Source organism: Xiphias gladius, chromosome 19 (genome assembly GCF_016859285.1).
Source record: "Xiphias gladius isolate SHS-SW01 ecotype Sanya breed wild chromosome 19, ASM1685928v1, whole genome shotgun sequence".
Classification (NCBI taxonomy): domain Eukaryota; kingdom Metazoa; phylum Chordata; class Actinopteri; order Istiophoriformes; family Xiphiidae; genus Xiphias; species Xiphias gladius.
The window spans coordinates 13,045,001-13,057,192 of record NC_053418.1 but is presented as its reverse complement, the minus strand read 5'-3'; the positions used below and the strand labels follow the sequence as shown (position 1 = coordinate 13,057,192).

The window sequence follows — 12,192 nt, the reverse complement described above, 5'->3', positions numbered from 1 at the left end:
TGGTGATTATGTCAAGAAAACGTCTTGTTCATAATCTAAATTTGTTAATTTTTAAAACATTGAACAGTATGGAGGCTAATAAAATGGTTAACGTAGATGGAAAGAATGGAGTTGATAGTCAATTAGTAGTTCATTAGTTATCAGGAGGAGAGGAACAAGTGTTTGCACAACTCAAACCCTCCATGATCAGGATTGACTGCTGTGGAAACAAGATTTAAGAATGTTTCTTTAATTCACTGTGTGTGTATCTCAAATTTATGGCTATGGTGAAAATATGGATTAAATTGCTAACAAATTCAACCTTATAAAGCATTGGGCTTTAGCATTTGTCTCTCTTAAATTTGAAATGACATTGATTGCTTGTTGAATATGAAAATGATGTTTGCTTTGCCCTGGGATGAGTGATTATTCTGTATTGCTAAGAGCAGATGGTTATTAAAAGTAGCAAATGTTAGGGGATGTAAGTGAGATGTTGTGGGTAAAAATCAGTTTCTTTTCATTCAACAAACGGATTTCTGAATTGACTGGACATCCAACCCTTTATTCCCTCCAGGCACATTGTTAACACAACTGGCTGGGAAGTGTCTGGTCAGACAAATGAAAGTCATTTGTTAGTCCATATATTTTCCATTGCTAGAAGCCATAATACCTGGCTGCAGAGCCAAGTCCCTCTCCCTTGATCTTAATGCATTTACCACCCTTAAGCACAAAGTACATGTAATTTTCATAGACTGTATATGTGATTTTCACAGAGTGTGAACAGAAACCAGTGGATTTCAATGGACAGAAGGACCCCCTTGCTTTCCCTTATCTCTGTTTTGTATATCTTTCTGCTTGGCAGTTAAGAGATGGAGCCATCTTTTAATGAGACCTGAATCTGATATTATCTCTATTAACTCAAGTATTATGCTCACTTAAATCACATAAGGGAGGTAAAAAGGTGACATCTCTGGGTTGTAAAATCATATTAACACCTTTCTGTGGTTAGAGGGGCATATTAAAATGGACAGTTTAGCTTGAAATGAAGTCTGTGTGCAGTAGTATCACACGGTATGGGTCTTCATTTCTTTTCCAATACCTTTAAGTTGTTAGCTTTAATGCCTGAAATGTGAAATGTGGTCTTCTGTTCAATTGCATTACCCTGAAATGCATTCTGGTCTTTTTCTGATGTTTACTGCACTGAGAAGCAGCAATGTAACATGTTCATAAACAGACCACAGTGGCTTCACATAGGTTTGGCCTTGCCTTGATACTTTGATACTGTTTTGGAAATTCTCTCTCTCTCTCACTCACGCACACATGCAAGGACAGACATGTGTTTGAATAGTCAGGCACGTCGCTAAGCATCGACGCTCTTGTACTCAGATGGAGAGGTTCTTCATGCCCAAACAACAGTGATGAGAGCTGAACAGAGTTGGTTATTGGATTCCTGTATCCACCTGTATTTGCAGGTACTTCATGAGACGGGCGCATTGTACCTTTATGCCGCTTGATATTTCACTTGAAGTTTTTCATTTTTTAGTGTACAAAAGTTCAGGGTAGGTCTTTAAACCAAAATTTATTCTGAAAGCCTTTAGCAAGCATCACCAACTATTTTCATTTTGGAAAAAAAGGTTGTTTCAGGTAATGAAAATGATTCATAACCAGCTAAAAAGCGCTTTCAATAATTGCTTTTTTTTTTTTTTTTTTTTTGGCCTTGTGGGATTATCAGACTGGTGAGATTTGCTGGATCAGGACAATTCAGTGTAGTGTATGAGATTAAAAACTTTTTGCCGGTCATTATCACTGGTATTTGTCTTAGGTATTATAGCCCACCTACACGGTATGCAGTGTAAATCAAATACGCTGAATTATTTTGAAATATTATTTGACCTTGGTATTGCCATGTCATTTTGGGTCCAGAGTAATTGGAAAGAAACTTGCTGATGGTGAGAGCATGTTCGCAGTGAAGCCTATGTCGGCAGATAAGAGTCCTTCACCTCACCTAGATGTGTGTGTGTTAATGAAACCTTCAACTAAAGAAGAAAAAAATTGTTGATGGACATACATGGTACAGCACCGCACATAATTCCTTCATTTTATTCACCAGTCTTTAGTCTTGTAGCAACTTTTTTTTCCTGCAGTAGATTTTCCCTTTATGACCATCAGATGGCAGCCTTCACTTTGAAATGCAACTGAACCAAAAGTAATATCATCTTCCTGCATCATTATAACCATAATACTACCAGAGAACATGGGAGCATTTACTGAAAGATTACAAGTCACTATTAAGGGGTGAAGCAATACTCACTACAGTGTTGAGGCTAAAGCTCATTTGACACGTTCAAGTAATCAGTAATTTCTAAAATGTAAAGACTTCTCAGGAAATTTTGAAAACTATAATGTGGGTGGGGATTTCATGGATTTCTTGAAATATCATTGCTGGGTTTTGGAGAATATTGTCACTGATGTCTGAGTTTATTTAAATCAATATTTGATGGTCTTTGACTATGAGAGAATATACCCTCCACACACACACACACACACACACACACACACACACACACACACACACACACACACACACACACACACACACACACACACACTGTACTTCTCTTTTTTGTTTAATATATTTTTAGAGTGGTCAGTACAGTGTTTGTTTTACAATATATTTCATGCAGGTTGAAAGGTGAGAGGTAGATAAAGACAGGTTGACATGGGAGAGATACTTTTGGCCTTGATATGACAAAGCATATAATAGGGGGCATTTATGTGTTTGTGATAACTTAGTACACAGGCACTAAACTTAATTGCAGTCTTGGGCTGTTGCGTATGACTACTTTTGTTTTCCTTTACTTTATATTAAGTTATTTTATAATGATTCCATCACATTTCTTAGTAAATACCCTGCTTTGAATTCAGTTGCATTTATCATCTTTTTAAGAAAAGGTTCTCCTAAAAATACAAGCTGCAAGGCAGATGAGATAGATGCTTTTGAAAATTTAGATAATGCAATTTTGGAAATCACATGACATTTCTTTGTCATGGAGAGTAAATATTGTAGATTTGCAAGGTGTTTCTGTTTGTTCAGCAGCTGTTTTTGCTTGTGAGGCACGGGAAATGCTGACAGACGTTACGCAAAACAATAGCCTCACTTGTCACCTTCATTGCTCTCTCAATCCGGACCGTAATGATTCTCACATAACAAGCTTGGATGCAATGATGAGGCACTAAATTTCTCATTAAGTGCAGGCAAAGTGGATAAAAAATCCCATGCCCCGATAAAAATAACTATGTTAGTTTTGCTAATGTTAATGAAATTTAGTGTTTTTCTGGTTGGAGAATCTCCATCAGAATGTTACGAGCCACCTGGATTGTTGTGAAGAAAATCATTTGATAAATTGCTGTAATGTTGTCATATCGTAACCATATTTTTAATTAGCATTTTTTGTTTTTTCTCCTCAGGGTTTGCAGAACCTATTGGATTAATGAGCATTTAGCTATGATTGTATAAAAAATTTTCAACATAATGACTTGTTTAGACCAAAGTTATAGGTTCGAAAGTATTTTTTTCCTATTAGAAAATACTGAACAACCTACATTAATTGTTAAGAATCTAATAACTACTCATTATTATTGTATCAGTTGTATACTTTTAAATTGTTCATTTTAAGTGTATGTGTTTTTCCTTTTTCTCTTCAGGATGTATTAAACAACCTGGGTTCCTCAGAGCTGGATGAAGATGATCTCATGTTAGACCTGGACCTCTCTGACGATCAGCGACATCGACATGGTAACTCTTACTGCACTCTTACTAACATCTGCGTCTCTACACAAAGGTCTTAATGGCAAGTGTGTGGGTGAAGCATACAACAGGCTGTGAGAAGTTAGAGATGATACACCCGCTTACTTTTACACACTTAAGCCAGCTGATTTTCTGCATCTGTCCAAATACTTACGTGACAACTGCTACCATGCTATAGGTACAGGGTTAAAGTCCAATGCAGAATTCAACACTATTAGCAGTTTTTTAGAAACTCAGCATCCAAATCAGAGAGAAAAGATAGAATCAGTCACATACATAGTCTTGCCTTTACCTATCCCTCCCTCTTTTCAAGTGAATGTCTGCTCAAATTCTTCTTATTGTCAGATTTTTTTTTTCCTCATTTGCTTTTCCTCTCGTCACCCTCTCTTTGCTGTCGTTCTCTCTCTTAACCTCTTTCGCCTCACTCTTTTCTCTCTTTTTCCTCATTAATCCACCTCTATTCCTTCACCTTAAATCATGAAACCAGTACTCTCCCTGGTTTTTTTTCCAACATGTGCCACGACTTTGATGTAGCTGCCTCATTTACAGCGATTTATCTCCTCTGCTGTTTTGGCATTTCAGTCACACTCCTCCTGAAATGCCTCGTGGTTGAAAAGTGACTGTCAGAGGAGAATTATTGCTCGTACTCTGCCACAGTACAGCATGAAGTTCGAAACACAGTAACCCCCTCTTCCTTTCATATAACACACTAGGAATTGAATGTGGTCAGCGGCTGTACGCACACAACACTTGAATGTGTCAAGTGGGACTTAATAAAGCTTTTCTGAACATGAACATGCATATGTTAATTTTTTTTATTACATTCATGTCTTGATAAGGAATTTTCTATTTTACTATTGTGAGTAGACTGAAGTGGAATGATTGATTGAAATTGTAAGATACTCTTATTTAATCATTGCTTGCAGTAAGATTATGGTAATTAGGCAAAAGTGTAAGCTCTTGCAAATACTGTCAGTGTTTCTGGTGATCTCAGTTTGCAAATGTTTGCTCTGTATTAATACACATCAAACTGCAAAGACGAAAAATGTACACATCGACTTGGGAATCTGATGGTTGGCTGAGTATGACACATGAATAAAATGACTCAAGTGGGTAAACATGACCTCGAAAAGTGATCACCTTCCATTTCATTTACACTCAGATATAGGGACTACATGTTTTACTGTTAACGACAGGCGTCAGGATACATTGACCCTCAGTTTATTTCTCATCACGTGTGAGCATGTTAAGCTTTGACTCTTAATTAACGCATCTCTGAGTCAAATCACGTGTAACTGTGAGGTTCATCTATCTCGTGTCGACATTTAAGCCACAGACAGTTGCAGTCAGATCAAGTAAAATGCTCAGCAGCACTGTGGAGTACAGGCTGCAACTGGAGCTTCAGCCCTGATATACTGGATTTCCAGGCCCCACCCTTACACACACTAACACACAGGTGTGCATGCTTAGTCATCAGATCTGATGGTATGCACACTGTAGCATAAACGATAAATGCACAGCTTCATATAAAGATGTGTAAACATATGCAGAGACAGACAGACCTACACAAAGGGGCACACACCTATCCCTCAACCCCACACACCCCCACACTCCCATTGGCACTCCCCATTTTTACCTCTCTCAGGTGGCCTATTGAAGCCTTTATTAAAAAAGCAAGCAATTTCACAGCAATTTATGGCCACCAATGTTCAGCTGCAGGGTTCTGTGTTCATACCCCAACTGTGACTCATGCCCTGTAGGATCAGACAGGGAATCCCAGACTCTTCACCACTACTTTGTCAAATGTGCCATTAAAAGTAGACGCATAATTTTTTGACAAGCGATAGTCTCGTTATTACTCAAATCTGTCACTACGGAATTTCAGTACAGTATTTTGTGACATTACTGCTGCTTTACAGCTGTAACTCAGGTTGAGAGGAGATGTAAAGTGAGAGTTATTACTGTAAGTTTGATGGCTAAAATATGTTGTGGTAGGGTTAGACCAAATTCAGAGTGTCAGCTGAGATTACGAAATCAACTTTATATGATATGTGTTTGGGTGTGTGCGCAGTGTCCAGAGAAGACTCCAGCCAGTCCCTGGCCTCCTGTCTCAACCTGCTCCCCTCCCCCATGGACCCATCAGGAGATCGCATCCCGGGGAAAGAAAACAATCAGAGGTATATTAATGTGTATATTTGTGTGTGCATATACCATATATATCATGGACTTGTACAGTCAGACAGGACATAACAGGACAGGAGAGAAATGGACCATGGTCAAGTATTGGTTGGCCTAAATATCCCTGGTACAGTACATCTTCATTACATTATAGCAACAATACAGTATAGCTTTTTACAGCACAGGCGACATTGCCACGTGAGATCCAAAGAGACAAAGAGAGAGGGTCATTGTTTATTCCAGGAATTGCTGATCTTGAATGTTCCCTGTAAACGCATAACATGTTTTATGCCTTTCCCTCCCTTGGAGATGAGACGAGATTCTAGCACAGAAAGACGGAGGGTAAATAAATGAATAAATTCTCTTGGAGTAAATATGCAAGCTTTATTTCTGTTCTCCTCATTCTCCGAGTAGCTGACAGCTGAAGGAGAACACTTAGAGTTTCTGTTTGTATGTGTGAGTACCACTGCCAAGGACGGATTCCACATCTGATTTGATTCGGCCACTTGTTTGTTATCTAGGCTCAGAAATCAGGATAGGTCGTGCTGGGCACACGCATAAATGCACGCACACTCACGTGTCTGCGCAGAGATACACAAACACACACACACACACACACACACACACACACACACAGCAGCTTTGTTGATAGGGCTTATTTGGTTTTATGGAGCCAGTGGGTAATAAAGGAGTTGTATCACCAGTGGTATCGTCTGATGGTGTGTCTGACAAGCCAGCAGATGATTATTACTTTACCTTTCAGTGCTCCTCTCTCCACTCCCTGGTATAATTTATTTTATTTCTGCTCACACCCATAGCGTAAATGTATCTGTTGATCCATGTTTTCCCCTGAATAAACTGGCTATGATCTTCTTTGTTTACAGAGACATTGCAGGTCAACTTGTGTGAGTGGTTTTGAAGTAGAGTTTGAAGGATTTATACTATGCTGTTGAGACACTGGACTCAGCCTTGGCTTTTCTTTATCCTTAGAAGGGTTTTTATTAAGCTTCTAACACTCTTTGAATGTTTCGCTGAATAGAGGGACATTTTCTGCGTCTAGACGGTGTCAGTGAATCATGCAAGTCGGGAGTCAACCTTTTCCACCCATCTAAGGTTTTTGTCAGACAATTCATTGGTTGTTCCATTAGTACTGAAGTCCCACTTTGTCATTTATCTTTGAAAACACTGGAGGAGTGTTCAAGTCCACACACACACACACACACACACACACACACACACACACACACACACACACACACACACACACATACACATAACACACACACAAGTATTTGCATTATTTCTCTCTGTATACGAGGCCAAGGCTAAAATGTCATTTGCCTGAAACCAGTTTTCTTTTGTTTGATCGAGTTTGCCTGGATTGCAGCATCGCAGTCCAGGCTAGCAATTTGGCTTCATCCCTTTCAATCCAATTAGAGACACTACATTACCACAGTAAACCTTTAGCAGAACAAGGAGATAGTGAATAAGGGAATAAGATCTGAGCTGTGGTGTTTAACTAAAAATATCCTGACCTTATCTATGCATGAATGTGTGTACAAACTTCCAAGGCAATCCATCCAGTAGTTGTTGAGATACAGCATTTTAGTCTGGACAGAAGTGGTGGGCCGACTGAGCGACAGATCGTGATTTCCATCCCTAGAGTCATGCTGCTAGCGTAGCTAAAAAGCTAGGCAGTACATTCACATTTAAATCATGGTCTCCCTCAGTGATGACCATATTAGCTCCTCTTTTATATGCCACCTTCATAACAACCCAACGGTCTGCGTTAAAGTCTAAACGTTTTACTCCAGAATGACTCAAGCCTTCAAAATTGTAGAGACAGCACACAGTCTTGGCAGTGCGTGTACTACTGACAGTGAGACAGTGATATGATATAGTTGGCTTAGGGAGAAGTGTGTGTTCGGTTAACTTGTTCACAGCAGGGGAGCAGGTTTTATAGCTGAAGTGCAGAGCAGCAGAGTAACCTTAGTAAACATTAAATAAAGACTGGATGGAAAGAGCAGCTACACTTCAATAAAGAAGACAAATCACTCCATTGAGGTGTTGATAGATTTTTGGAATCTTTTGATTTCAAAGGGAATTATTTTATAGTTTTATAGTTATTTTTTATTTGAAAAAGCATAGAATGCATGCCAGTACAACATGATTTTATCTGTTTTTACTCTGGAAATACGGGGGCAGGTTACATAATCCAGCTAGGTCTGAGTGTCCTACCCTGATCAACATGTAGCTGCTTGCAGGTGTTAATTTCCTACCATGGTAGTTCAGTATCTGATTACTTCTTAAAGAACATTTTCACACAGATTTTCTCTGGAAAATGTGTAAAGTCTGTGAGTGAAGGAGCTCAGATTGGAGAAGGGAAAGATAGCAGAATGTGTTTGCCCAGGGCCTGCTCATTGTCTTTCTTTCTCCCTCAGTGTCTTTCTCTGTTTGTCTCAGGTTCCACATTCCCTGGAGGGGACATTGATTTGCTTGAGGCAAAGCAAGCTCCCTTCTGTTCACACACAAGAAAACACAAGCACACACTGACTCAGACACACATACGCACTCACCTGTCAGTCAGTCAGCCTGTCCAGAGAGAGTATCAGCTGCAGCATACTGCTGGCTGTCTGACAGGCTGCACAGAACATCTGCTGTATACGCACACACACACGCGCAGTCTTGCACGCATACGTCATACATCCTCTTTGATGTATGACAGTTGGATGATTTTGATGGCAGACAGTTAATTCTCTGTTTATGACTTTGTAAACTTTGATACCACTGTAACAAAGCTATAGCAGTAAACAGCCATGTGCTAGATAGTAGTTTTCAATGTTTTGTGGCTGCATAGGTGTGTAGAGGAAGAATCAGTCCTTTGTCCTATAGGATAAAGAAATTTGGAGTCCCATTGTCCCCCATCCCCTCGTACATGCTGCCAAGTAGCTGGTGAACAGGGATCAGTCATCAGGGACACAGTTTACTCTACAATAGTTTTTAATCACTGATAGCTTGGAATAAAACATAAAGGGTGAGAATAAATGAAGAGTAGAGTACTAATTGTGTGTCAGGTGTGTGTCTATTTCATATTTAGATGCCGAAAACACCAAACTGATGCACTTTAGATAGATGATCTGCATTGATTGGATGCAACTAACGATTAATCTGCTTATTATTTTATAAATTAATGGATGAACTGTTCTGTAAATAAAAAGTGCCCATTATAATTTGCAAGGTGACATTTTCAAATGTCAACTTGCTATTTTGTCAGACCTCAAAAATACTGAAGCTCAAAAATACTCAGTTTACTGTCACAGAATTCAAGAAAAGCAGAAAATCCCCACATTTGAATATCTACAGCAGTAAATGTTGAGCGTTATTGCTTAAAAAAATAACTAAAACCATTATCAAAATAGTTGACAATTAATTTTCTGTTAATCAATTAATTGATAAATTGACCAATTGTTGCAGCTTTAGATGTTTCCACTACAGTTGCTTTGCAGAAGCTTTACAGTAGAAAGCAGTTTTTTAGAATAAATCAGATTTGGGTCAGGTTTATTTCAGCAGAGTGTAGTGTTGCTCTCTAATGAACAGAACAGAGACGCTTTATTTGCTGTTCCGTCATGCTTTTTATTTCATATTTAAATGCTGAAAACACCAAATTAATGCAGTCAGACAGGGTACATGTTGACAAAATGTAGATGTGGCAAAAATACTTTTTCACCATCAGTTAAATGATGAGTATTAAGTTTCCTGTGCTTTGTTACACGAGGCCCTCTTCAGCTTGTTATTTACTTTTGCCAGTTGCAATACCTACTTTAGATAACATTATCCATCTCCACTAGCCTCAGTGCCTTTTGCTTGGTGGAAGAAGGGGTTTGAGTGCATATTAGATCAGTGAATACTGAGTATTTGCTTATGAGCTGTATCCTAATGTCTGTTTTCTGTCAAGACGCCCACCTCATCCCTCTTATAGGAAAAGACACTGAGGAAATTAAATTTTGACAGTAGGGACATACTGTAGCTTGCCTGTTGCTATGGTAGTGACAGTCTGCCTGTTGAGTTTTCTGCTTCCCTTCTCCTTTTCTTTTCCTTTTTCTCTTTACATTGCTGTTTATTACTATGCAGAAGACAGGTAGTCTGACGAAAGGACATGCAAGCACTTGGGGGTCCTTGTCTGAGCACTCATGAAAGTCTCAATTCCCATATCTCCACTTCTGATTTATGGATTAATGAGCAGCTAAAACATTCACATGCTCTTGCGTTGGCATGAAGACTTATGAAAATATCAACTTTTGTGGACAGGTTCCAGTTCTTCTCAAGGACAACTTTAAGATGACTTCAGAGATGATTTTGTTTCTCCTCTTTATATTCCCAAAATGTACAAGCATCTTTGCATCCTGCCTACATCATACTGTTAATACTCTCATGTAACAGGCTGCAAAGTCATACTGAGTATACTTACAAAAACAAAAAAACAAAACATGATTAACCTACCGCAAGCCTCAAGCTACAGGGTCAATTCAGCAGCCCTGGCTTTTCATGCGTTACGGTTATTGTTTTTACTCATTTCGTGTCCACCTGAATGTAAGAAAAGAAGAGAATTTGCTCACATACACAACAAACAGAGGAACAAATTCTTTTAATGTTAAAATGATTCATAAAGTATATCAGCAAAGTTGTTTTTTAAACACGCCTGACTTAATATAGTCAGCAAAAATTACTCTTCCTACAGTAAATCATACTGTATACTACAGACATTTTTTCACATGCACATTTATAAAAATAGACAAGCATTAAAAAATCAGGCTGAACCTTGGTATGGAGCTGGGGACAGATAAAATGCACTGCAGCAGGATTTTCAGACACAAAGACACACACAGCATTTAGTGGGACTTGGCGGGAACATAGAGTAGATTACCCTCCCTCTCTGTTCAATTTGCTGGTATATAATGATGCCAAATGTGTTAATCCAACAAGCAGTGACAAAACTCTAGTCTTTTATCTTGTATCAATCTGTGGTTTTCGGACTGTTTTTTTTACAATATACATCAGTGAAAATTTGTCAGTTTTTTTCCTATGTTCCTGACACATTCTTTTGAAGGGGATAGTTTTATTTTTCTCGCAGCCTGTGCCAGCAGATTGCTTAACTAAGCACCATACTCCGCAGCAGTCTCAAAGGAAAATCAATGGCTGTACGCTGTGACATTTTAAAATTTCAGACCAGCCTAATAGGCTTAACATGTTAAAAATCCTGTAGTGTGCGTCTGTTGTCAGGCATATTTCTTTTGTGCATTGCTGTTGTTTAGCCTCTAATTTACATCACTCTATTGGGTTTATTAAATGTTCAACACAGGGAGACTAATTAGTGTTGGCTTTCGTTTTTTTTCCCCTCTTGCTTTGAGTGGGAAGTTGTGGTTCTGACTTGAAACGCAGAAAAAAAAACATCAGATTGGCAATGAATAAATCATTCCTTTGCTCTTATGTTAAAAGATTACATAACATGTGACACGAGTGTTTGTTTTCCTAAACTTTAATGTCATTTTTCAGTAGATGTAGGATATTTTAATAACAAAGAGGGGGTGCTCTTGTTTTTTGCTCTTAATACATTGTATGCATCTAGTCTCTTTTTGTTGTAGATTACAGCATACTGTATGTTGATCTTGAACATATTTTTGATACAGAATGCTGAGATTAGAAAATGTAATGTCTAAGAAAATGCAGAGCAAAATGCTAAAATTTACATTCTGAGTGATAAATTGAGATGTTTCTCACTGAATTGGTTTCTCAACCACATTCCCTCTACCACTGACAACAGAAAAAAAGCATACTTAGAACATATTATTTCCCATGAGAACTTGCTGCTGATAAAACTTCCCTTGTTCATGTTTGGGCCCAGCTGTAGCAACTAGAATTAACAGCCCCAAAAACTACGGTCTGAAAGAGAGAGTCCCTTTACAGCAGTCATCAGGATACTTTTTAGTCAAAGGCTTGTAACTGCAGTTAGTTCTGAGCTAAGTTCATGGAAAGTTTAAAGGAATAGTTCAACATTTTAGAATATACACTTTTTTGATTTCTTTCCGAGAGTTAGATGATAAGATCAATATCAATCTCATATCAGTGTGCCAAGTCGAGAGATGTTTATCCTAGCTTAGCATGAATTTTTAAGTGGGGGACAGCTATCCTGACCCAGAACAGAAATGTAAAAACACTTTGTGGTTCAA

General features: G+C 38.5%; 1 protein-coding gene across 2 annotated transcripts in view; it reads left to right on the top strand.

Annotated features, from left to right (window-relative positions):
• ccser1 (coiled-coil serine-rich protein 1) overlaps nucleotides 1-12,192 on the top strand; it is a 113,381-nt gene that overhangs the window by 17,942 nt on the left and 83,247 nt on the right. For both annotated transcript variants that reach the window (XM_040154597.1, XM_040154596.1), the window contains exons 5-6: nucleotides 3,685-3,775; nucleotides 5,859-5,964. In XM_040154597.1, coding sequence (XP_040010531.1) covers nucleotides 3,685-3,775; nucleotides 5,859-5,964 — 197 coding nt within the window. The remainder of the gene's footprint in view (nucleotides 1-3,684; nucleotides 3,776-5,858; nucleotides 5,965-12,192) is intronic.